The following is a 24,883-nucleotide window of genomic DNA, read 5'->3' on the forward strand; positions in this document are numbered from 1 at the left end:
CGGGGTTAGAATGGGGCGTCACTGTGGGGGGGCTTGGTGGTCGGGGGCGGGGTTAGAATGGGGCGTCACTGTGGGGGGGCTTGGTGGTCGGGGGCGGGGTTAGAATGGGGCGTCACTGTGGGGGGGCTTGGTGGTCGGGGGCGGGGTTAGAATGGGGTGTCACTGTGGGGGGGCTTGGTGGTCGGGGGGCGGGGTTAGAATGGGGCGTCACTGTGGGGGGGCTTGGTGCTCGGGGGGAGTGGAGGTGGTGGGGGGCGGGGTTAGAATGGGGTGTCACTCTGAGTGTGCGTGTGGAGGGCTGGGGGTGCTTTCGGCGGAGGCGGAGGGGGATGGGGTGGCGGTTGCACAGCAGGAGGGGCGGCGTGCGCTCCGCACCATGGAGACGGGCGCGCAGGATTCGCGTCAGGCCCGCGCCGCCGCGAGTCCTTGAGCCAGGCTCTGACAGAGTCTCTGGCGCGGCCGCCGCCGGGAGCGTGCGCGGGACCCGTGAGTAGTCGGGGTGCGGGGAGCCGCAGGGGCGGAGAGACGCGTCTGGGGCGGGCTTCCCGGTGCAGGGTGAGTAGGAGGGTTTCCTAACTGGCAGGAAGGAGCGGGAGGCGGCACGCGGTAATAACGTGGGGGCCGAGGGCGAAGCGGGTACAGTGTTGGGGATGGCGCACGGGTGGGTGGGGCGGTACTAGTGTGGGGGTCCCAGGGCAGATGGCGGGCGGAGGTGGGGGGAGGGTGCAGAGGGATAGTGTGTGTTGGGGGGGGGGGGCGTTGCAGAGGTAGGTAGGGGTCGTGTGGCACAGGGGAATAGTGTGGGTGGGGGGTTGCAGAGGAGGGTGGGGGTCGTGTGGCACAAGGGAATAGTGTGGGTGGGGGCGGTGCAGAGGAGGGTGGGGGTGGTGTGGTGCAAGGGACTAGCGTGGGTGGGGCAGGGCAGAGATGGGTGGGGGCGGTGTGGCACAGGGGAATAGTGTGTGGGGGGGTTGCAGAGGTGGGTGGGGGCAGTGTGGCACAGGGGAATAGTGTGTGGGGGGGTTGCAGAGGTGGGTGGGGGCGGTGTGGCACAGGGGAATAGTGTGGGGGGGGTTGCAGAGGTGGGTGGGGGCGGTGTGGCACAGGGGAATAGTGTGGGGGGGGTTGCAGAGGTGGGTGGGGGCGGTGTGGCACAGGGGAATAGTGTGGGGGGGTTGCAGAGATGGGTGGGGGCGGTGTGGCACAGGGGAATAGTGTGTGGGGGGGTTGCAGAGATGGGTGGGGGCGGTGTGGCACAGGGGAATAGTGTGTGGGGGGGTTGCAGAGGTGGGTGGGGGCCTTGTGGCACAGGGGAATAGTGTGTGGGGGGGTTGCAGAGGTGGGTGGGGGCGGTGTGGCGCAAGGGACTAGCGTGGGTGGGGGTGGTGTGGCGCAAGGGACTAGCGTGGGTGGGGGTGGTGTGGCGCAAGGGACTAGCGTGGGTGGGGACGGTATGGCGCAAGGGAATAGCGTGGGTGGGGTACGGGGGATAGTGTATCTAGTGGGTGTGGGGGATGTGTGCAGGGGGTAGAGGCATGGGGGTATAGTGGGAAGGCATGGAGGGTGCAGGGGAAGATAGTGTGTGTTTGTGGGGGGGTTGGTTATGGGTCACTTCTGTCTTTTCTGTAGGCCTGGAATAGGATGAAGCATTCACTGAGCTGCAGAGATTCAGGCTGTACTCTGAATTGGAAGATTGGAATTAGAGGCTGGGAGCCCTATTAAGATTGGTTTTTCTTTGCCTTCTCACGCACCTTTATGCTCACTCCCTTCCAGACCAATGGAGCCACAAACCTTTATTGCACCTTGCTGATTTTGTCATATCCGTTCCTCAGTTCCACGTGAGCTTCAGAGGACAGTGCAGTTTCATTGCCATTATGGTCTGCTCCTCCTCCAGCATTGCCTCAGCGCAGTCCGCTTGGCAATATGCCCCTCTATTGCTCAGGGACATTCTACACCACATATTTGTGCTCAGTGTTTGTAGTTTTATTTTTAGCAGATCTTTTGTATTTTTACTCCATGCTGATTCACTTTAGATTGACATATTTATTGTAGCTGGTTTAGAGCATAAGCTGTTTAATGGGGTTTAGGTGCTGGAAGAATTTTTTTTCTCTATAGATTTATGTATGAAATTGCCATTGCTTCAATAGCTTTTTATTTCTAGTGTTTGTCTTCAAGTGATTGTGTATAAACACAAATGTGACCAAGGTGACCGAGAAGTGAATTAGGGGACATATCTTTCTGAATATGTATGAGCATCGTATTTGTATTTATGGGTTACTTAGAGTATTAGTGTGTTTAAGACCCAGTAAAGCAAATAAAGGTCCTGAACCTGCAAAGATCTATTTACGTGTACCGTTTTGTACTCACAATGTGTAAAGTTAAGCCAAAGGGCCTAATCCTGTAAAATGCCAGAATTTAAAATTTTAATTTAAGTTGAGAATTTTGTGCATGGAGTGCTTGCAGGATGGATCCAGGGTTGACTGTTGTTTAGAATCATAGAAATGTAGGGTTTAAAGGGACCACCAGACTTCATCTAGTTCATTTCCCTGTGCTGAGGCTGGTTGATTGCCTGGGATTAAATGAAGTAAAATTTTGGGTTAGTGATTTTAGTCTCTGCAAACATTTATATACCAGAATATGCCCACTGAGTTCAGTGGAGAGTACTCCTACAGGTATTTGCATGATCTGGGCTTTGAAATATTTCTCTGTGGTAATAAATGAAAGAATTAGCATCCTCTCTTAATACTGTATACGTATTGAATATAAATTGATATTTTATGAAATATATCTCATAATTTGTAGTGAATACTACTACTTGATTTCAGAATGTCCGAGTTGTGCAAATGCTCATTGTAACACTCTCTTAATGCTTTTGACTTATTGGCTTATTAATCTTTCATTGAGTGTTATGAACTAAATTTATTTGATGATGAAATATTTTATTTAAAAAGGATTATCTTAATGCAGGCTTCTCCACATGCAATGTGGGCTTGTGTTGGATTTTTAATATTTTTTTATTGCGTGCCAGTAATGAGTTTGGAATTATACATGCACATATAGCATGAACCTTGCCCCAAGGAGTTTTAAATCTAGTTTCAACACTTAGTCTAGCTCAGACACATGCAATACACTGGCTGGTGGTGCAAGGAGAAAACATTTCTGAAAGACTTTATAGAAAAAAGATGTTCCCAGGAGACAATTTATAAAAGAGGAATGTTGTATAGTATAAGAGGAGTGTGAGTAACTTCTTGAGCAAAGGTATCCTTTGGGTCAGTACAAGGCAGTATGGGCAAGGTGTTAATAGGTCTCTTCATCTAGACATACTGAGTATGCTATTTTGTCCATTTACTGTGTTGGTACGGCAGCTTGTACCAAAACCTGAGAGAGTCAATCTGGAACTTTGCAGGATATGCATTGATACAGGAAACCAATTTATGATGAATTATTTAGAATTGTAAATTACCCTTCACAAAAATATGCATTTTGCCTTTTAGCCCATGGTCTTAAATTTGTCCTGTGTCATGGATGAGGCTGCTTTGTCCCTTGGAACAATAGATGTTTCCTATTTGGCCTCTTCAGCAGAATATGCTGTCACTAGATGTAAGCACTCCAGTGAAGAATGGGTAAGTAAAAATATGGATGTAAGTCCTTAAGATTTGCTTTATTTTTCCTTAAAGTATAAGATAGAATTTTCTTTTTTCTTTTCTTTTTTTCTTTTTCTTTTCATGAGGAGTGAGGATAAGAATGTTATCTCCTATGTACATTACACAATTTCTTCCAGTACTTGGCTTAGAAATTGGTGATGAACCAAGAGTATAATGCTGTGGCAGAGACCGGTATTGCTAGGCAGTAGAATGCCTTCATTTTGTCAGGCATAGAAAGAAATGGTGTTAACATCCTTAGAGCCTCATGGTATATTTATTAATAGTTTTATATAGCTCTTGAAATGGTTTCTTAGAAGTGCTGGAGGGAGCTTGGTGGGCATTAATGGGGAGGCTTTTGTAGTTGTGCAGGCTGTTGTGGAAAAGGATTCAGGATTTGGAATATACAAAGTGGGCAGTGAACAGAGTAGGTTGGGAGGAGCATAAGGAGCAGCATGGGTGTAGGAGGAGATGATGTAGCACTGCAGGCAGGGTGGAATTGTGCAGTGCTCAAAAGATGAGAAGTTTGAACTTGGAACTTGATACGAAAGAAGAGTTGGAAACATGGTCAGAGTTGAGAGAAAGGATGTTGATTTTGGCAGCTGTGTGTTTTGGATCCAACTAGAGGTGGAGGAGATAGGAGGGAACAGGCTACAGTAAATGAGAAAAGATTGAGAGTGGGGATAATGGCATGCACGAGATGGGAAGGAAGAGATTTTGTAGAGAAAGTAGTAGCAGGTTTTAGCAAGGGCCTAAATGTGAGGGTTTTGACATAAAGGTTTTGAGCTTGGATGGTGACCGTTTGGTGGTGGTATTGGTAATAGATGGGGCTGGTGAAGGGACAGCATTTTGGTGCTTATTTCGTTTCTGAAAAAAACTCTTTAGGGTAGGAACATTAGCCAATTCAGGCTATTACCTGTTGAACATTTCAATTTTTAATATGAATTTTTGCCTTGCTTTTGACTTTCTGGTTGTTTCTGAATGATGTGGTTTTCTAGTTGAGTATATGATAACCCACGTTTAGGATTTCTAACAGGTATGCTGCATTGAAGGTACTGGCTGCAATCTGCTTTGCTTCCCTTTCATGTGTCATTTTTAACATATATGGGCTTATTTTGTTTTCTCTCTTTTGGTTATATGGTTGCTCTTTATATCAATATTATAACAGATGACTTTGTAATTCCATTGAGTACAATGGTCCTGAACCAGCATCCACAGGCAAGTAATATTCCCATTGATTTCAGTGGGAATTATGCATGTTTAATTATGCATGCTACTGTAGTTAAGAATGGCATGGTTTGTTTTTCTAATTAATCAAATAAAAGAAAACTCCAGCTTTCTTGTTACTGATTCCCTGTACTTGGGAATCTTTAAAAATCAGCCTGAGGAATTAGGCTTTCGTACAGTAGTTATTTTTGCTTATTACTTTTCATATGGCTGTTGAAACATAACCTATAAGGACTGTAAAATTGGTGAAGTTCTTATACGTTCAGTCATCTTACAATTTTAAAATGACATTGTCCGGCAATGAATTAAAAATCAGATTTCCTTGATTACATTATGAACGACTCTGAATTATTAAAATGACATCTGATTTACTGTTCACTATACTTTGTTAACTTTTTACTCTTCTCTCATTTCTGAAAATGAAAATATACTGGTTAATTTCTCATCTGTTTCTAGTTAGCTTATGTCAATTTCATTTTCAGCTTTGCAGGCATCAGTACAATAATGCAGTGTTAGGGATGTAAATAGTGCAGCAGAATGTAGGGGTTTTTTTGGTATCAGTTGGAATTTTAGAAAAAAAAATTACGGAAACATTTCTATTGGCCTTAAGTTTAAAAAAATAATTTGGGCCTGGTAGTATTCCTAAAGTCTTTAAATTCTCAGTAGTGGATAATTGTCATTTTTGTGCTAGGGAGAGTGCAATTCGAGGCCTACTGTCTTCCGATCTGCGACTTTAAAATGGAAAGAGACACTACTGAGCAGAAAAAGGCCATTTGTGGGACGCTGTTGCTACATGTGTACTCCCCAAAGCCGGGTAAGAAGATTATGAACTGGATTATGTTTGACAATAAGAAGTTGAAATGTGATTACAGTGTATTGGAGTTTCAGTAGTTTCCTCACTTTCAGAATTAAGATCACAGTGTTGTTAATCTATACAGGGAGGTTGATTGTTACTTCTCTTTTGTTTGCTTGGTAGTTAAGATTACCTTTCCTAAAACATTGTCATAAAATTTGGAGATGGAAAAGACCTTTTGTGATGTCTTGTCTGTCTGTCTTCCAGAGCAGAATTCCCTGCACTAAATTCTGTTTGAGAACTAGTGTTTGAATTTTGTGAAAAACTCATTTGCTGTGCAAGATTATTTAAAATACATGTTACTGATGTAAATTTAATGCTCATGAAAGGTATTAATCTCCAAAAATGAAATCTTAACGTTCACTCTGAATCCATAGAATAACTACAGTCTGACCATTGGTCTTGAAAGCTTCTCGTATTCTCCAATATGTTTCACCACTGACTTGAAGGAACCACAAGTAGGTTTGAGAAGACAATTGAGTTTTCAGACCCAGACAATTCTTGGCTTGTCTGCTGAGCCTGGCAACAACAAGTGCCAGATGTAGTAGTTTTTGTGATGTTTTGTCCCTTGGAGCAGTATCAAGATGCTCAAGTAACAGATGATCTGCAAGATGACTTTAAAAAGTGTTTTGCCAAACTTTTAAACTATGGTGAATGAGCTTCCTTTGAAGGTGTGATTGTGTGAAATGGCACATTTTTACTTGTCAGATATGTACTCTCTTTTATTCAATTATATTTCATAGATTCAGAGTTTAAGGCCAGAAAGGACCATTAGATTATCTGATTCTACTCTGACCTCCTCTGTGTTACAGGTCCCTAAATTTTACCCAGTTACCCCTGTAGTGAGGCCAGTAACTTGTGTTTGGCTATAGTAAGTATTTGTTGAGTTCAGTGACAAAAGAACACTTTTGCTTCTGTTAACTCCTGCCACCAGAGTAGGAATGGTCAATAACGACAAATGGATACAGGGGATAAAACCCCAAATGCATTGTAGAGAACTATCCTTGGTAGGATATGGGGAACAATATAAGGACCTAGATAAATTGATTCCACCTCTTGTGTACACGTAAGGGTTTTGTGCCTCATATGCTTTTGCAATGCTTTTGTAACTTGCCATATCAAAAATATTTTTGGATTTTGTTTAGTCTTTGGAGCCAGTTTAGTTCTGAGAGTGAACTGATTTCTTTTCTAGCTCAAGCATCAAACTTGTTGTTGATGATCCATTTTTAGGGCCACTTAATCCCATTTTCTTTGAATTATGCCCTTAGTTATACCTGTGCTGCCCCACTAAAACTACTGCGGTTGCTTAGGTGTAAATGAGGGCAAAATTCAAGGACTCTGCCGGGGGGTTACATAGCCATGATCTCCTTAGTCATATCTAATGTGATGGAATACATATGGAACACCTCAGTGCTGTTTTTATAGTCCCTTTTCTGATGAGAATCTCAGTTTAAAGTTAAATTTGAAAAGGAAGGGGTAAATACTAGATCTGTTGACACAAATCCAGTGATTTTTTTTTTTTTTTGAGGTTGGCTTTTCATGCTACATATGATTTGAGGGGAATACCTGCAGCAGAGTGTTTTATGTCCTTTGCAAATTGTATTGTAGCAATGCATTGAAAGGTGGCTGTGGTATCAGACACCCTTTTGTTAACCTCAGAGCATAATTGTACAATACACTTGTTGCTTAATGTTCTAGAAGGGAAATAAATAGATATTTTTATATTATCTTTTATAGCATTTTCATCAGTAGCTCTTGTGCTTTACAAAGGAGGTCAGTATCATTATCCCCATTTTATAGATGAGCACAGAGAGGTGAAATGACGTGGCATAGAGAGGTGAAATGACTTCTCCAACAGGCCATTGGCATAGCTGGAAAGAGAACCCAGGTATCCTGAGTCCCAGTCCAGTGCTCTATCCAAAAAGCAACATTGCCACCCAAATATAATAACACTCCCTTCCCTGGTGGTGTTCCTCATTGAGTTCTTTCCCATCCCTGTGTCAGCTACGTTCATGAATCTTTCTCTGAACTCATAAATTGTTTGTCTGGGTTGGCAATACAACAACAAAAGGCAACTTGTTATCTGTGTGATGATTTGCTTTATTGGCATCTTCTGTTTAGGGTGGGAGGTGATAAGTGACTTGAGTGTGCTGTGAATCTCTTCTTGATTGAGTTCTCACTTCCCAGGACCTGAATGATTCATATACACGTATTTATTTTTACATAGCAAATCACAGGAATGCAGGTTTTGTACTTGTTACAGCAAATGTCTAGATTTGAGAGAGGATCACCTTCAGTTCGTGACTGTCAAAATGGGCTACAGTACTAACTATAAACCTTCTCATGCAGATGCTGTGCTTGAGCCAGAGGGTTTGACTGGGGTAAGGTTTATATGGTGTATCTCCTGCTTACACCAGGTGTGAATCTGACCTCAAGTTCCAGTCTGAAGCATCACTTCATTATTTGTCTTTGCACAAGTGCTGGTTTATGTAGTTTGCTCATAATACAATATTCTGGCTTTGTAGATGGACCCTGGGCCTAAACTCTGACTGTTTTTGAACAGCTCATGACCTGCATCTATCTTCTGGTATTCTATAACACCCATTGCTTTCCCATTTAAGTGATTAGACTGGTTAGACAAGTTTGGATTAAACTAACCTTTATTTTGTTTTTCTGTGGTTTTCACTGGCTGGCAGTGTTACCCATGCTAAAAAAGTGAGGGTTATTTCCCTTCTGTATAGGAACGTGCATTTACTTATACCCCCGCTCATTACGTATCCTGATCTTCATCCACTTCCAAGTGGGAGGCACTGTTGAGTTTTCTAGGTGCAGTAAAGTATCATGGATGAACTGAATGGGTGCTAAATGTGGCCTGAGTAAAGGTCTGGGAGATAGGGCCTCCTGAGTTTAAATCCCAGCTCTGGTACTGGTTTATTTTGTACTCATCAACAAGTCACATAACACTTCTGCCTCTGTTTCTTTATCTTCATATTTGAAGAGGAAAAAGAATTTACATTATTGTTAATGTGAAGAAACGACCATTATTTTATAAGGAAAAAGTCTTCCAATTATTTCTTTTCTCTCATTTTGTTTTGGTAGGATAAACTTTTCAATGCTAGTATCCCTTCTTTGGGCCTACGCAATGTCATCTATATCAATGAAACGCACACAAGGTAAGTTAAACTATTTCCAGCATAATTAATGACATTTTCTTTGTCTTTCTAACTTACTGGATCTCTTGGCAGAGAAACCACCAAGAAAGATTTAACAACCTAATGAGGGCCAGAGTGCTTTCTTGGTACGCTTGAATCTGTGCTGAATTTACAGCGGCAATAAAACCTATAGTCTGTCTTGGCACGCTGCTAACTACAGACAGTGTGTGCAAACTGCTTGTATATTTCAGAGCAGTCCCAAGGTTGTCTACTTACATTGACTGCATATAAGGAGTGTGAAGATGGCACGTAGTCTGCGTAAAGTAAAGCAGATTTCAATCGCCATTGACTTTAATGCATTGGGGTGTGAGTCACAATGTGCATGTCCCACAGATATTGATTTGAATGGGTAAGCAAGTATCCCTGTATTAAAGATGAAAGCAGCAATAGATTAAAGATGAAAGTGGCCTCTGCATCCTTGGGTTGACTGTGTGACTGAAGGCTGCATTGCTGAATTTGTCAATTTGGCCCACAGCCTACACTTTGGCCACTGTTGGTATACATAGGATAATAGCAGTTATAGGTTGAGCCTGTCCTTCCATGATAGCAAAGTACAGCTCTTTGATATGTGTGTTTAAGGTATTTAACTGGATAATGCATTTTTGTTCTGTTTTTATAGTTTTGTCCTGGGGTAATGATACTTTCATTTTGAAGTAAATGAAAATGTTTCTGTGTTCTGCCTGCATGCAAAGTTGATTCTCCTGATACCATAATTAACGTAAGATTCTGTAGTATTCATTGTAGATTCAGAACAAACAGAGACAGGCTAATAGACTGGAGGAAACGAGCCAAAATGTCTGAGTGAAAGAAAGACAGTGTTGTGTTGTACTTGAGAGAGAGGGAAGGCCTGGAGGTTAATACTGGAGATTACTGTCTATTGATTTAATTGATTATTTTTTGTGTGTGTCATCAGTGGTCTAGAATACTGAAAACCTTTTGAAATGCTGTTTAAAATAAAATAAAAAAAATAGGTCAAATCCTTGAACGGTCTTGATAGCTCATGGTTTTGTAAAATAGGAATGTAAAACCAGTTGATTCATCGAACCATTTTTCCTTAAACCACAAAATGTGCTTAACTCACAGTGCAGTTGTAGTGAACGTGTAAATGATTTTTTGAAGTTCCATATTTAATCTCTCAGTAACTTTCATTTGCTCATTTTCAAAATTGAAGTGATTTTTCTAACTGCTAGTGAACAGTGACTATATTCACGGATTTTAATGAATGCATATTTTGTTTGTAGTTTAGCCTACCACTTTAAGTTCCTTTGGAACTCTTGAATGAATACCATCCAGTAACAACTTATTTATTTATCATTTTGTTTCAGCCCCTCTTCCTTTTGACAGTGTAGCATTTCCCTTGAATTTAGTATTGTTCTGAAATGGAATTCTCAGCCAGTCTGATTCGAAGGGTGCTAGACAGTTATTGATTCCTAACTACAGTTTTTTCCCGCAGTAAATCCTTGTGCTCTGATTGGTTGCAGATACCTAATTTACATAATATACAGTTTCTCACTATGTATACAGTATGCAATTTTCTCTGTCTGACAGCCATTTAGAGAGTAGAGATTTGCATGATTATTTATTTCTAAACCTCATAGTGAATGTGCTAATATTTGACAGGCTTTTGTGATATTTCTGTGCTGATCTGATGACTTACTCACAATAACCAAGCTGTTTGATAGCAACAAACGTCCCTTCTCAACTTTTCCCTTAAAATCAATTCGGATTGGGCATATGACTGGTCCAAAAATAATTTGTCAATTGACTGGTTGAATATTGTCAAATATGGTCAAATATTTTAAAGTGCTAATTTATTAGAATAGTAAGACAAAAGAGTAAGACTTTATGGTCTACAGTAGGCATAGCATTTTATTTATATATATAATATATATACACGCACGCTCACTCTATGCCTAATTTTTAAAAAAAAAAAAGTTACTTGTTTCACATTTTTCGGAGTGAAAATAACTCAATGAAATGAAGTTCTAAAAAATTAAAGAATGGCTCCATGATGCAATCAGAAATGTAGGCTGCTGATCAGGGCATTCTTGGGTGAATATTTGACCATAGTGAAATATGTGGTCGGTTGACCATTTTGTCAAGCCTAATACGAATTTTTTTATAAAAACCTCTCAAAGAATCTTTTTTTTAGAAAGGAAAAGCAATGAAAATGCAGTTGCCAAACAACTGAGAAAAAGTGCTTTAAAATATTAAAAAAACCTTTAACCTATTTTCTTTTCTTCCTTGTCCACAGTTTAGCAAGGCTTTTATCTCCAAAATAACTGTTTGCAAATTCCTAGAATTGTTACAATGCAAACAGGCATATATGTGCATTAAAACAAAACAAAATATCTTGTTAATAATTATAGGAGGAGGTGGCAGGAACCCCTGTCTTTAGGTTGAGGATTGACACGTGACTCAGGCAGCTTTGAAAAATGTCAGCCTCGATCTTTTTATAAAAATGTTGACGAATGTTAGCTGGATTTATGCTGCTCACAGCAAGGTCACTGATTTGCTTAAAACTTGGCACTGGGTGAATTGTGTATTCTGACCTGACAGACAGCCGAAATGTATGTAAGTTCTGAGATGTAACCAAGGAAAATACCGCAGATATGTTCTTTTGTGGCAATTTTTTTATGATTGAGCGAAAATGTTATGACACCAGCCTCCCATAAGTTTGTTGCTTCAGTTTGGGTTTCTTCCCACGTATCTTGTGATATATATCTATTCTGTCTGTAACACTGTTAATTTTCTGATATAGTAAAAAATACAGAAGCTATGAGGTAGCTGTTCAAAGAATTTTACCTACTTTTGTAACCTTTTATTGGATGTATGTGAATGTTTGACAATAAAATTATTCTTTTAAAAGCTGAGAATGGGACACATTTTTGGGACACATTTTGATGATTATCTTTCTTATGATGTAGGTACAGAGGGTGGCTGGCAAGACGGCTCTGTTATGTTCTTTTTGTGCAAGAACGAGATGTGCATAAGAGTATGTTTGCCAACAATGTGACAGAAAATGTGTTAAACTGCAGCAGGTAAGATGTGCTAAATAAGCCAACATTGTTTTTTTTGTGTCTGTTTCCGATTTCATGCATAATATTACATTTAATCAAAGATTGTTACAGAATGACAACACAGCAAATTCTGAAAGCTAGAATATTTAGAATAATAGAAGGTACAGTGTCTGTGACAGCTCATCCCTCAAATTTAAGCCACATAACTTTTGTATAGAATAGTTATGGGTGGGTGGGGTTTTTACACATCAGCCTCCGTATCTTTGGAGAGACTGCTGCTACAGATACAATAAACTTAATATTAAGGGCTTGTTAACATGGGACATTAGTGCATGGCAAGCAGGTGTGCTATAGGTTCACGTTAACGTCCCATGTGGAAAAGTCCTAAGTATAATAAACTACTATGGAGCCCTTTGCAGCTTTTGTTACCAAGTTCATAGTAGATCTATATAGCTACGGCCCTACCAAATTCACGGTCCATTATGGTCAGTGTCATTTTACGTTTTCAGATGTTTAAATCTGAAATTTCATGGTGTTATAATGGTGGGGGTGCAACCCAAAAGGGGATATTTGTGTGTGTGTGTGTGTGTGTGGTCACAAACCTGTTGTAGAAGACTCATGGGATTGCAACCCTCACTTCTGTGCTGCCTTCAGAGCTGGACTCTGAAGGCAGCAACCATGGCGCTTCCTGCAGCCGCAGAAGGTTCCCGGAGTGGAGATGGGTCTGATCTCCCCCGTGCTGCTGGAAGTGCCCTAGCCAGGGGCAACCATCATAGGCCCTACTCCTTCTAAGCGATGGATCTATAGTCTATGCTCTCATTCTGTAGTAACTTTTTGAGCTAGTGCTTATAGTTGGATTCCTAATTCACTCAGTTTCTGAGCCGACTTTCATAATATCCAGGAATACTTGCACAAATTTAAGGAATGCTTTGAACATCAGCCATTGATCTGAGAGCTCTCAGACCCTTGCTTTTAAAATTTTATATTCTATAGATGTGTTCTTAGAATGGAGAAACTTATTAAAGGCCAGCACTTGCCATACTCTGTCAAGGGTTAACTTTGATAGCCAGTGAATGATATTTTTGCCTCTGTACTGTATTTATAACTTTCAATATGTTTCTGCAAATCATTGACCAGCTGATACCAGTTTACCCATGGATTGGTCCATTTCATTTTACAAGTATTTAATTGAAACTTAGATGACCATTGAATTTCAGTTTATGGCAAATGAAATGCAAAGCATGTTGATGTGCATTTCTTTCATCTTCCAACTTACTGCAATAATTATACCATAGAACTGCCCTAGTTCATTCCTTCTAGAAACAGTCTATAGCTTAACTCATTTGTTACAGAACTGTCTTGTGTTTTATTTTTAAAATCAGAGTGCAGAAGGCCATTGTAGAGGAGGCTTCTGTATTAAGTGCTGCAGGTACTTGGACAGACCTCAAGGCCATCAGCAAAGTGAAGAAAAAAGCTAGAAGAATTCTCCAAGAAATGGTAGCAAACATCTCACCTGCTTTGATCAGGTAATAACCATAGTTTGGTGAACTATTTTTATGCTTGCCTAGCATCAGGGGAAGGATCTCCAGTCTTTGCCCTTGTACATGAGCACAACAGTCACTTCCTGCCTAAAAATTCCTATTTTATAGCTAACCCTAATGCTACCCCAAAACATGAGGATTATAGGTTTTAGCCTTAAAAAATGAAGTGTAATCATACTCTCATATTGGAACACAAAGAATCTGTGGGCTTTCCAACTTACAAATAGTATGATAAAATTTAAATAAATACACTTTCCTCCCCTGAATTAAGGTCTTTGCTGTCAGCCCCAGGGTACCCTCTATTGTTATTGCCTAAATCAGCTTAAGCATCTTGCTGCAGTAACTTACGATCAATAGTCCATTTAACAATATTTTTCTTTAGTTGTGACTCTTAAGATAGGAATCAAATTTCATGCTTCAGTGTGCAAGCTGATCACGAGAGATGTTAGGAAGGAATTCTCCCTGATTATGCCCCCAACAACTCCACTGACCAGTTGATGTTGCAAACTCTACATCTCTATGTGACCATATTGGTTATAAAAGCAATACAACAGGAAGGCCACTTTGAATTAAACTTAAAATTCTCTTGGGTTTAACATTTTTCACCCTTAGGTTGACTGGTTGGGTGTTACTGAAATTATTTAACAGCTTCTTTTGGAACATTCAGATCCACAAAGGCCAATTGGAGATGGTCAAAGCAGCCACCAAGGTAAGAAAATTACATAAACTCTTAAAACATGGGGAAACTTCTGATGTTACTTTCACTGGTGTAAATCAGGAGTGACTCCATTGAAGTCAGTGAAGTTATACCAGTCTAAATGAGATCAGAATCAGGCCCCAGTTCAGATCCTGTGCTATCCAGTTCTGTGAACATACCATTCAGCAGTCCTGTCTTTATTAGATAATCCTAGGTACTAGAGATACTGTGCTCTTTCAGCTGTGTGTTCACAGCACCCTAAAAGACCAAGCCAAGTTCTGGTTTTATCTCAAGTTTCAGGATCATTTTTGAGTGTAATGTCTGATGTGACCCACTGTAGAATGTTCTCTGCCCCCCCCCCCCAATGCTGATACAGCTGCAGGCTAATAAATTACTAAACTTTTTCTAACTACTTATACATATATTTAGACTTGGTCTTCATACTTGTCTGCAAAGTGCCTCACCTACTGCTTGCTTATTTATTTAAATTTATTATAAGCATCCTTTCAAGTTCTACCAGTCCTTACCCCTCCCATTTCACAATATCAATATGCTGAATTTTCTACGCCTTTTATGCAGAATTTACAACAGAAAGGTGCTATATGACCCATACACTATCAAGGAATAAATAATTGCACTGAAATGAGAGAGAGAGGCACCATTGATTTCTAAGGAACTTTACTGGGAGTATTTGGAGACATTGTGCAATATTGCTTAGATAGATAGTATGCAGTGAGAATAAAATGGCAGGTTTTTTCCTTATGTAATCAGTTACCATGTTAGCATTTTGGAGTACAATGCCTGGGAACATTGCTGCTGATAAAGTTAAGTTACTTTTTTACAAAACAAGTCAACAACCTGTTTACAGTGGAAAATTTTGGCACATCTCAAATAATTGTCGTCATCTTGCATTGATACTGTAAGTCTGAAAAACCTGCTAATGTCATTCTACTGCTCCCTGCAGTGCCTACAGCACAAACACTGGTAGTGCAATTGCCTAGTCTGTTCTCGCTGCTAAAGCAAATAAGTGGAGAAGTGTAAACTGAAATTCTGTCAGTTCTACTAATCTAAGGTGTTACTCGGTAAAGAAAATTTAGAAGACAAAATTCTTCTTCGAGATGTGTCCCTGTGAGTGCTCCACTCCAGATGTAGGTGCGTCTTTGCTCGGAGAGTTTTACCGCAGGGCCCGTATGGGTTGTGCATGCACGTTGCCTGCCTCGTGCGCCGTTGTCTGTTCAAGTGTCGCGTGCACAATCCAAACTCCTCAGTTCCTTCTCAGCTGTCCCCGGCCTGAGACGGAGCGCTGCAGTGCCGTTCATACCTAGTTTTTAGTTTAGGAAATAGTTATTTAGTGTTAGCCAGTTTATACCATTTGTATTTTAGTGCCAAGTTTTTTTTCTTTTCCAAGATCCTCGCAGTGGCAACGGGGCATCTGAGGAAGCCAGGAAAAATTATATTTCCTTATCTGGCCGATTGTCTCCTCAAGGTGTACACTCTATTGGAAGCTGTTCACTCCATGCAAACGGCAATAAGCTGTTTCCACAGCTTCAGCCTACAAAGAAATCAATGATAGAACCTACCCAACAGTTGGTATTCAGCTTACGGCCCACGAATGCATACAACTTTTGAGCCACGTGGCAGCATGCACATTTGTAGTCAATTATACGTGTTTGCACATGCACTGCCTGCAGGGATGGCTATCAACAGTGTACAAACCAAACAAGCACAACATGAACATCCGCTTAACAATGTCCCACAAGAGCAAGGAATCATTAACCTGGTGGACTCACCCACCCAACCTGTGCTTGGGGATCCCGTTCACACAGATTTCCCGCCCCCCCCCCCTGCCCTGCCCCCGTCACAATTGCTCACGACAGATGCCTTCCTCGTGGGGTAGGGGAGCAAACAAGGAACATCGCTCAGCACAGGGGCTATGGTCCACAACAGAGACCAGGTTACATATAAATTTCCTGGAACTTCGCGCTATGCGCAATGCCTGCCTCCACTTCCTACCATTCATACAAAATTAACATAGATTCATAGATATTAAGGTCAGAAGGGACCATTATGATCATCTAGTCCGACCTCCTGCACAACGCAGGCCACAGAATCTCACCCACCCACTCCTGCGAAAAACCTCTCACCTATGTCTGAGCTACTGAAGTCCTCAAATCATGTTTAAAGACTTCAAGGAGCAGAGAATCCTCCAGCAAGTGACCCGTGCCCCATGCTACAGAGGAAGGCGAAAAACCTCCAGGGCCTCTTCCAGTCTGCTCTGGAGGAAAATTCCTTGCCGACCCCAAATATAGTGATCAGCTAAACCCTGAGCATATGGACAAGATTCACCAGCTAGATACCTAGAGAAGAATTTTCTGTAGTAACTCAGATCCCGCCCCGGGAGTGATGACCGACAACATCACTTGTATGTTTTATATAAACAGGCAGGGGGGAGCCAGATCCCTTTCACTCTGCTCCGAGGCTATCAAGCTCCGGAATCTACGCATCCGTCACAACATCCACATTTCAGCTGCATTTCTCCCTGGCTGCCAGAACACCACGACAGACGAACTCAGCAGATGGTTTCCTCAGGACCACGAATGGGAACAAAGCAACCCAGTACTTCAACATGTATTACGACAGTGGGATCACCCACATATAGACCTTTTTGCCACAGTCCGCAACAGCAAAAGTCCCCTATTCTGTTCCAGGGCAGCCCTGGGGAAACACTCTTGGAGAGATGCATTCTTAATCAGCTGGATCGCAGATCTCCTATATGTGTTTCCACTGATACCACTGCTCCCCAGGGTCATACAGAAAATAAGAACCGATAGAGCAGAGTCATCCTAATAGCCCCTACGTGACCGAGACAGCAGTAGTACCCCTTCTTGAAACGCATGTCAGCACAGCCCCAATCACTCTTCCCCTGCACCCAGACGACTTACACAACAGGAGGGACAATTACAGCACCCCAACTTGCAAATGCTACAGCTCAAGGCATGGCTGCTTTATGGCTCTCTCATGATGAGCTAACCTGCTCAGAACAGGTTCAACAGTAGGAAGCTATCTACATGCTCCACTTACGTACACAGGTGGAAGAGATTCATAACATGGTGTACCACAAAACAAGCATATGCTGTATCTGCTCCTCTCATGATGATATGAGACTATCTCTTAGGGCTTAAATGGTTGGGCCTTTCCATTAGCTCACTGAAGGTTCACTTAGCGGTGATCACTGCTTTCCACCAAAAGATTGATGAGACGTCAATCTTTGCTCACCCTATCACCAAACAATTCCTCCGAGGCACCCACACCCTCTCTCTGGATGTGAGGCCACATACTGTACCTTGGGACTTAAATCTTGGGCCAACCGTCCTGACTCGTAAACCGTTCAAACCTTTGGCAACTTGCTCCTTGTTACACTTGTCCATGAAAGTATCCTTTTCGGTTGCCATCACATCCATGACACGTGGGGGAGATAGAGGCACTTATGGCTGGACCCCCCCCCCCCAATACTATCTTTCATAAGGATAAAGTTATGTTATGCACTCATCCCAAATTCTTAGCTGAGGTGCACTCATACTTCCACATTAACGATCCTCTGCAGCTCCCAACTTTCTTCCCCAAGCCAAACGCAAATTCGTTAGAGGTAACCGTGCACACGCTGGAAGTTAGAAGGGCTTTGACCTTTTATCTGGACAGAATTAAACCATTTCGGGCTTCTCCTAAACTCTTCGTATCAGTAGCAGAATGGTCCAAAGGAGCGCACATACCAAACAGAGGCTCTCTAAATGGATATCTGGATGCATTTGACTATGCTATCAGCTAAAAGGCACTCAGCTTCCAGCAACCATTAGTGCGCATTCCACGAGGTCTACATTGATGTCCACAGCATTTCTAAACAATGTCCCATAGATAGACATTTGCAAGGCTGCCATCTGGGCATCCAGACACACCTTTGCCAAACATTTACGCTATCACGCAAGGCCCTAAAACAGATACTCAACTTGGCCGAGCGGTACTTTCCACTGTTTTATTTCCTACTGCAAAGCCCCTACCATCCTAAAGGGCACTGCTGTACAATCACCTGGAGTGGAGCACCCACAGGGACACCTCTCGAAGAAGAAGAAGAAGAAGGTTACTCACTTTGTGCAGTAACTGAGGTTCTTTCAGATGAGTGTCCCTGTGGGTGCTCCATTACGCACCCTCCTCCCTCTTCTTCGGAGCTGGATACAGGCTCTGAGTAGAGAAGGAACTGAGGAGTCCGGATTGCACATGCAACACTTCAACAGACAACAGCGCGTGAGGCAGGCACCACCATGTATGCGCAACTTGTATGGGCACTGCAGTAAAACTCTCCGAGTGAAGGCATGGGGATGCACCTACACCTGGAGTGGAGCAATCACAGGGAGACTCATCTCGAAGAACCTCAGTTACTGCACAAGGTGAGTAACCTTCTTTTCACTCCACAGTATCCTATTAATTTTTGTTTTATCTTTTTTTCTCCCTCCCCCAAATAGATGAATTTACCTCTTATCTTCTTGCCTGTTCACAAATCTCACATCGACTATCTGCTCCTCACATTCATTCTTTTCTGCCATAATATCAAAGCACCATACATTGCTGCAGGGAATAACCTCAACATTCCCATCTTCAGGTAAGGATAATATGCTGAGCTAAACTTTAACTTGCTCTCAATAAAGCCAAAGGGGCATATGCTCAGTTGGTGTATATTGTCATAGCTCCACGCCAGCTGAGGATCTGCCCCAAATTGTTCAGGATTTGTGATAAGGGAATTTAGTCTTGTGGTCATACTTTGGAATTTACTTTGGTCCTATCTAGCTTATCTAGCTTTACTTTGGTCTTATTCGAGAGAGAGTCTTGAAAGAGAGATTCTTTAAGGAAGTTGGAAAAGGAAGAAGACTTAGTTGAGACTTAGTTACTGAGTCGCTTTGAGGAAGGGGTGTATGAAGAAATCCTGATAAATGTGGGATAGCACAAGTTTAAGAGCATCTGTTCCTCTTCATCTTTGGAGACTCATTGGGATTTAGGGGAAATTAAGTGTATTCAGTTAGTGGCAGGCAACATAGAACTTTGAACACTGAGGGCTGTTTAATTCAAATACTGCAGCACTTATCTTTGTAAGTTATGTCAAGTGTTGAAGGATTGAGAACACTCGCATAAGCTTTTGAAATTTGGCAGTAATGTAGGGACTAGAATTCTCGCAGAGCACTCCCTATCTATCTTCAGTATTTATATGGCCCCCATCATTATAGAATTTGAACACCTTAAAATTTGTAATGTATTTATCCTCCCAACATCTCTGTGAGGGAGGGCAGTGCTCTTAGTCCCATTTTACAGGGTCACAAAGGGAGTCTGGCAGAGCAGGGTCCTAGACTAGTGCCCCAACCACTAAACATTCTTCCTCTCTTTCATTTGAGGGAGAATGGCTGAGATATGCACATTGTTCTGCCTCATCTAATTTTTTCCTGAAGCTGTTGGCTGGTTTATACATTCCACTCTTTTCATATTTGACTAAAATTGGTGAATAAAATCATTTCTTGATTTGTAGCACATTGATCCGCAAGCTGGGAGGCTTTTTCATTCGGAGGAGGTTGGATGAGAACCCTCATGGACGTAAAGATGTCCTTTATAGAGCTTTGCTGTATGTGGTATGTATCTTTTCTTAATTTGCAAATATAAAATTTGATTAGTCACAGAGAAGGGGGAAAGAGCACCCATGTATGTTAGGAAAACGTAGGTTGGTTCTCTTTAACTTCATTAATTTGAACAGCATTGCCTGATGAGAAAGTGAAATTGTTTATTATCTTGATTTTAGCATGTATGTGTGTTTTGGTACATTAAAGATAAACATCCGATGAAGTGAGCTGTAGCTTACGAAAGTTTATGCTCAAATAAATTGGTTAGTCTCTAAGGTGCCACAAGTACTCCTTTTCTTTTTGTGAATACAGACTAACACGGCTGTTACTCTGAAACTAGACAAACTGTAAATTCTGTGCTGAGTGAGGTCCTGAATCTATGAAGTGCATGAGAGTCGAGGGTGTTCAGCACCCGTCAGGATCAAATTTTTCCCCTGTGTGAGTCTCTAACGGGGATATGGGATTGCCTTCAGTGTAAATTAACAGTAACATTAGGCCTACTGGGACAGCTTCTGATTTCACTTACACTAAGGTAAATCTAGAGCAGCAGTTCCCAAATTGTATTTGTTCATGTATTTAATGGGTGTTTGACGTACCACATGCACACTTCTTTCTTTTGCACATTTATTTTAGGCCTCAGTAGGTTTAATTTAAGTATTTCTGGACTCTGTGGTAAAATATATCCCTAAAGGAGCCAAAAATGTTCAGTTATAATTAGGGCTGGCAGGAAAGCAAGAATTCCATTTTGTGAAAAATGTTGAGGTTTTGCCATTTGTTTACATTCCGATGTGGCACGAAATCAAGACATTTCAAAAATGTGTAGTGAAAAAAGAGACCACTCTAGAATAGCCAGTAGCCCTGCGGTTAGACCACACATCTGGGATATTGGACATCTAGGTTCAAGTTCCTAGCCTAAAAGGCAGAGTGCCCTAATACTGGATTATGCTGTTCTATGGTCTCTCATATTTATCAGAAACTTCATGATGGAAAACCTTCCTGATGAAAGTTGAATTGAAACTGCTCTGTTTCCATGAAAAGTTTTGGTTTTGTCAAATCAGCATTTTCCATAAAAAGTTTAATTGAAAAGTTCCCAACCAGCTGTAATTATGACATCCTTTGTAAACATCTCAAGTTTTTAGACAGTCCATCAAAAAGAAACATAATGAGGCAGCCGTTATTTCTTTCATCTTACTCAAATTATAAGAAACAATTAAATGTCATAAATGATTTCTTGATATGCTATGGTATGCCATTAACTACACTCAGTGGATTGTCTCTTTTTAACCTATCTAGTCTAAGTTTTAAATTCCTGCTAATTTTATCGGAATTATTACTGAACAGTAGCCAGAATTCATTTAGCTTCCTGTCTGACAAAATTTAAATCAAGAAAATTATGAAATATTTTGAGAAAGCTCTGGGAGAGAATAAGAGAAGTGCCATTACAAAGAACGGTGCACATGTGCAGCAGGGCAGGGGCTCAGAGGGCAGATATAGAGAGATGGGGGGGACGGGGGACGACGCTTGGCTGGAATTGGAGGGGCTTCAGCTCCACGAAGCATCTTGCTCTTCAGCAGAATGCTGGGCATGCTGCACGGTGGCTCCCCCTGCTGAGAAGAAGCTCAAATTATAGCCAGCTGGCTGCCGTCCTGGTGAACAGCCAGGCAGTTCTCCTTAGTCCTGTAGCCAGGCTTTTATCCACTGGTTCTGGCCAACAATCCTTCCCTCTCTACCTCTTGCAGCAGCTCCCTGTGTGGGGCCCTTTTATCTCATGCTCCCTGCAACTGTAGGTTTTGCAGTGGCTCTGAACTGGCCCTGAACTCATGTGTCTTTTCAGATGAGAGAGGCTCTGGCATTGTGATATGGAACTTTGCAAAATCGCCCCAGTAGCTGGAGCTGTGTGATTTGGTGCAAGCTGAAGGCTAGGCCCAGCAAAAAGCTAGGCAACTGTGCACAACTTGAGAGTGCAGTTCCCACAGCATTCAATACACTGCTAAATAAAGCTACTATGATGACATGGTCGTACAGAGTTACTCATCGAAATTGCTGAAAGTGTCCAGGAGGGTGTTTTGCTTCTCAAGCATTGTAAGATGTACTGAAGTGCATTGAATGACTTTTTATTTGAAACCAAAATATTTTTAAAAGAATTTTGGTGCATCATTTCCAGCAAGCTCTCATGCCACCCTGCCATACATGTACAAAAATTTGGGAACTCCTACCCTACTGACTTTGTTGAAATCCAGAGAAGAGAATAATTTAGGTGTCTTTAAAATATTTAATTATTGCTAGGTTGCTTCTTTTTGGTTTTGCAGCTGAAGTGATGTTTTAAAGTCCATGGTATTACTTTGGATATAGATTAGTGTAACTGGGATCAGAATTTGGTTGTATAAAACTCTAATTTCCTCTTATAATTCTTGATTATTCTTGCAGATTTGTATTTATTTCAGCTCCAGTTTTGTAAAGAGGATTCTATTGCTGATATGGAATTTCTATGTCTATATCATTAGTTTTTTTTGTTCTTTTACTCACTGTCCCTTTAGCACATAGAGGAGTTGCTTAGACAGCAGCAGTTCTTAGAGATATTCCTGGAAGGGACGCGTTCTCGGAGTGGAAAAACATCCTGTGCCAGAGCAGGTCTCTTATCTGTGGTGGTAGATGCTCTCTTCACAAATGCCACCCCTGACATACTAATTATACCTGTGGGAATCTCCTATGATCGCATCATTGAAGGTCACTATAACAATGAACAGCTGGTAAGAAGCAACTGAAGACTTATTGTCTTGCCTCGGGGATTTTCTGCTTAAGTAAAAATGTATCTAATTTTTGTGCTAGCACTGGTATGCCATGAGTGCTTTAACTTTTTGTGTCAGAATTAAAAATGCAACGTAATGTGAATCATGAAAGCTTTCTAGGTCAAGTACTATCTTGATATTTGAGTCTTGTATATTACTAGATACAAATTCATCACTTAACAAATACAAATAATAATAAGGATAAAAGCCATATGATTCCCTAGGCTTTTGTCATGGCTCTACTCTTTGACTTTTAAAGCTGCATGTCAAAAGACCTGGATTTATTGTAACTGTGGTTATGCTTCCGTAAAATATCAATGAACTTTTAATTGTAAATGAACGTTGGTTTTTGCTTTTCAATGTTTGCAGGGGAAGCCTAAGAAGAACGAAAGCCTTTGGAGCATAGCCAGAGGAGTCTTCAGAATGCTGCGGAAGAATTACGGTTGTGTCAGAGTAGACTTTGCACAACCATTTTCCTTAAAAGTAAGTTTCATATTCATAGAAACACTTAAGTTCTTATGAATTCTTAGCCGCTTTAAAATGCGGGAAACCACAAGCTAAACTGTTGGTGCAGAAGTATTGTTTTCAGCCTATCAATGCAATGAAGCTGTTTTTCCAAAAATTCACTATTTGATACCCCTGAGAAGATTCATAGGGTGTTGGTCCATGGTATGAAGTCCAGTACAGGTACAAGTGTTATAACATAATGTCAGACCAGACTGAGTCATTGGACATAAAGCCAGTATTTTTCTTCCATGAGTGATCAATAATAGAGGAAAGTAAAAATTCCCCATGATGCATCTGATCAATTGTGTATTGCTGTACAAAAAAATGGGGAAATATATTTCCTGTACAGTAGTTGACTGTCAAATAGTTTTTTATCTTTAAGTCTTACTCAGCAATATGTATTAAAATGTACAGAATTTCAGTTTGAAAAACAAAGCTAATTTTGGCAACCCAAACAAAATTAATGCCAGTCAACCTGGGTTTATAGAAAGTAGACACAGTCAAATTAATTTAATATCTTTTAGCTGAGATTGAGTTTGATAATGGAAATAATGTTGATTTGATATACATATACTGCTGTAAGGCATTTGTGAACAAGCGGTGCAAGCTGAGTAGAGAGCTGTCTTTGAAAATTTACCCCTAATTATTTAAGTGGCTTTGCTTGAAGGTAAATGTTTTCCTGACCAGCAGGCAGAGTGGGTATATGGACTGCGGAAACAGTCTTTATTATAGGAACCAGAAGAACATAATATCCTGAAGACAGAGTAACTTAAGTGGTAACCTTTAAAGACAGAAGTTTTAGTTGTTTGTTAAAAGCATAGAATTCTTGAGGTCCAGTCATGTGCTGTACCTCCTGAGAAACACAGCACAGAAGATACAGCTGAGAGGATGGGGGGCAAAGGTGGTTTTAGACACCTTCCTGCTGCCTACGTTCTGGGAAGTGTAATTTACAACAGTCTCCCCATGGTTGCCTGAAGTTTGTCACTGCCAGAATTTCTGTAGTGGTGTTCATCTGTGGAGATGCCCTGAATGCTAGAGCCGGTGAGGAGGCAGTATAAGACCATTAATGTCATCCATATGCTGCTCCTCCACTGGGGACTTGATATTGCTCCCATTCAAATCAATGGGAAACCTCCCATTCACTTGAATGGTGCAGGATCTATCCCCAAGGGAGTTTCTGCCAAAGTGGTGCAGGGGAATCTTTCCCTTGAGTTTTTTTTTTAAATTGCAGTATTTTCCCCAAACTAACAATTCTGTTCAGAGAGAAAGCTTCTCCTCTACCTGATGCTAACTCCAGACAGAACCACCAATGCACCAGTGAAGAAACTGTAGTGATCTTCACACAATCTCGCCTCTATTATTTTGTACTTACTATTTCATGGTTGCTTTTTTTTTTTGGATTTGTACAAATAAGATTGCAAAATTTGCTATTAGATGTTACAATTAATGGAAAAATGTACAAATAAGTATTATATTTACAGGAATACCTAGACAGCCAAAGTCAAAAACCTATGCCTGCCATGCTATCTTTGGAGCAAGCTCTCTTACCAGCTATACTTCCTTCACGGTAGGATGTTTTTCTGGAACCTTTTTGGTAGTATTTTTGGATTAATGTATATTTCAAGTAGTGCCTGGTAGTTGTATCCTACGAATAATTAAACTGTTTCCCATGTAACCCTTATGGAAAAATCCTATAAAATAGAACACAAACATGAAAATTTTACTCTAGGATTTTTAAA

At 41.1% G+C, this 24,883-nt stretch overlaps 1 protein-coding gene across 10 annotated transcripts in view; it reads left to right on the forward strand.

Moving 5' to 3' along the window:
- Positions 1–342: 342 nt before the first annotated feature.
- Positions 343–24,883, forward strand: part of GPAM (glycerol-3-phosphate acyltransferase, mitochondrial) — a 40,393-nt gene continuing 15,852 nt past the window's right edge. Inside the window, exons 1-13 of one of the 10 annotated variants that reach the window (XM_073354373.1) lie at positions 348–555; positions 1,630–1,838; positions 3,495–3,623; positions 5,560–5,682; positions 8,821–8,894; positions 11,861–11,974; positions 13,336–13,479; positions 14,107–14,203; positions 18,709–18,845; positions 19,761–19,860; positions 22,386–22,598; positions 23,007–23,120; positions 24,626–24,711. In XM_073354373.1, the coding sequence (XP_073210474.1) occupies positions 3,498–3,623; positions 5,560–5,682; positions 8,821–8,894; positions 11,861–11,974; positions 13,336–13,479; positions 14,107–14,203; positions 18,709–18,845; positions 19,761–19,860; positions 22,386–22,598; positions 23,007–23,120; positions 24,626–24,711 (1,328 nt within the window). In that variant the 5' untranslated portion in view covers positions 348–555; positions 1,630–1,838; positions 3,495–3,497. The other 9 variants (XM_073354378.1, XM_073354370.1, XM_073354374.1 and 6 more) reach the window with 9 other exon arrangements.

Source organism: Lepidochelys kempii, chromosome 7, assembly GCF_965140265.1.
Source record: "Lepidochelys kempii isolate rLepKem1 chromosome 7, rLepKem1.hap2, whole genome shotgun sequence".
Classification (NCBI taxonomy): Eukaryota; Metazoa; Chordata; order Testudines; family Cheloniidae; genus Lepidochelys; species Lepidochelys kempii.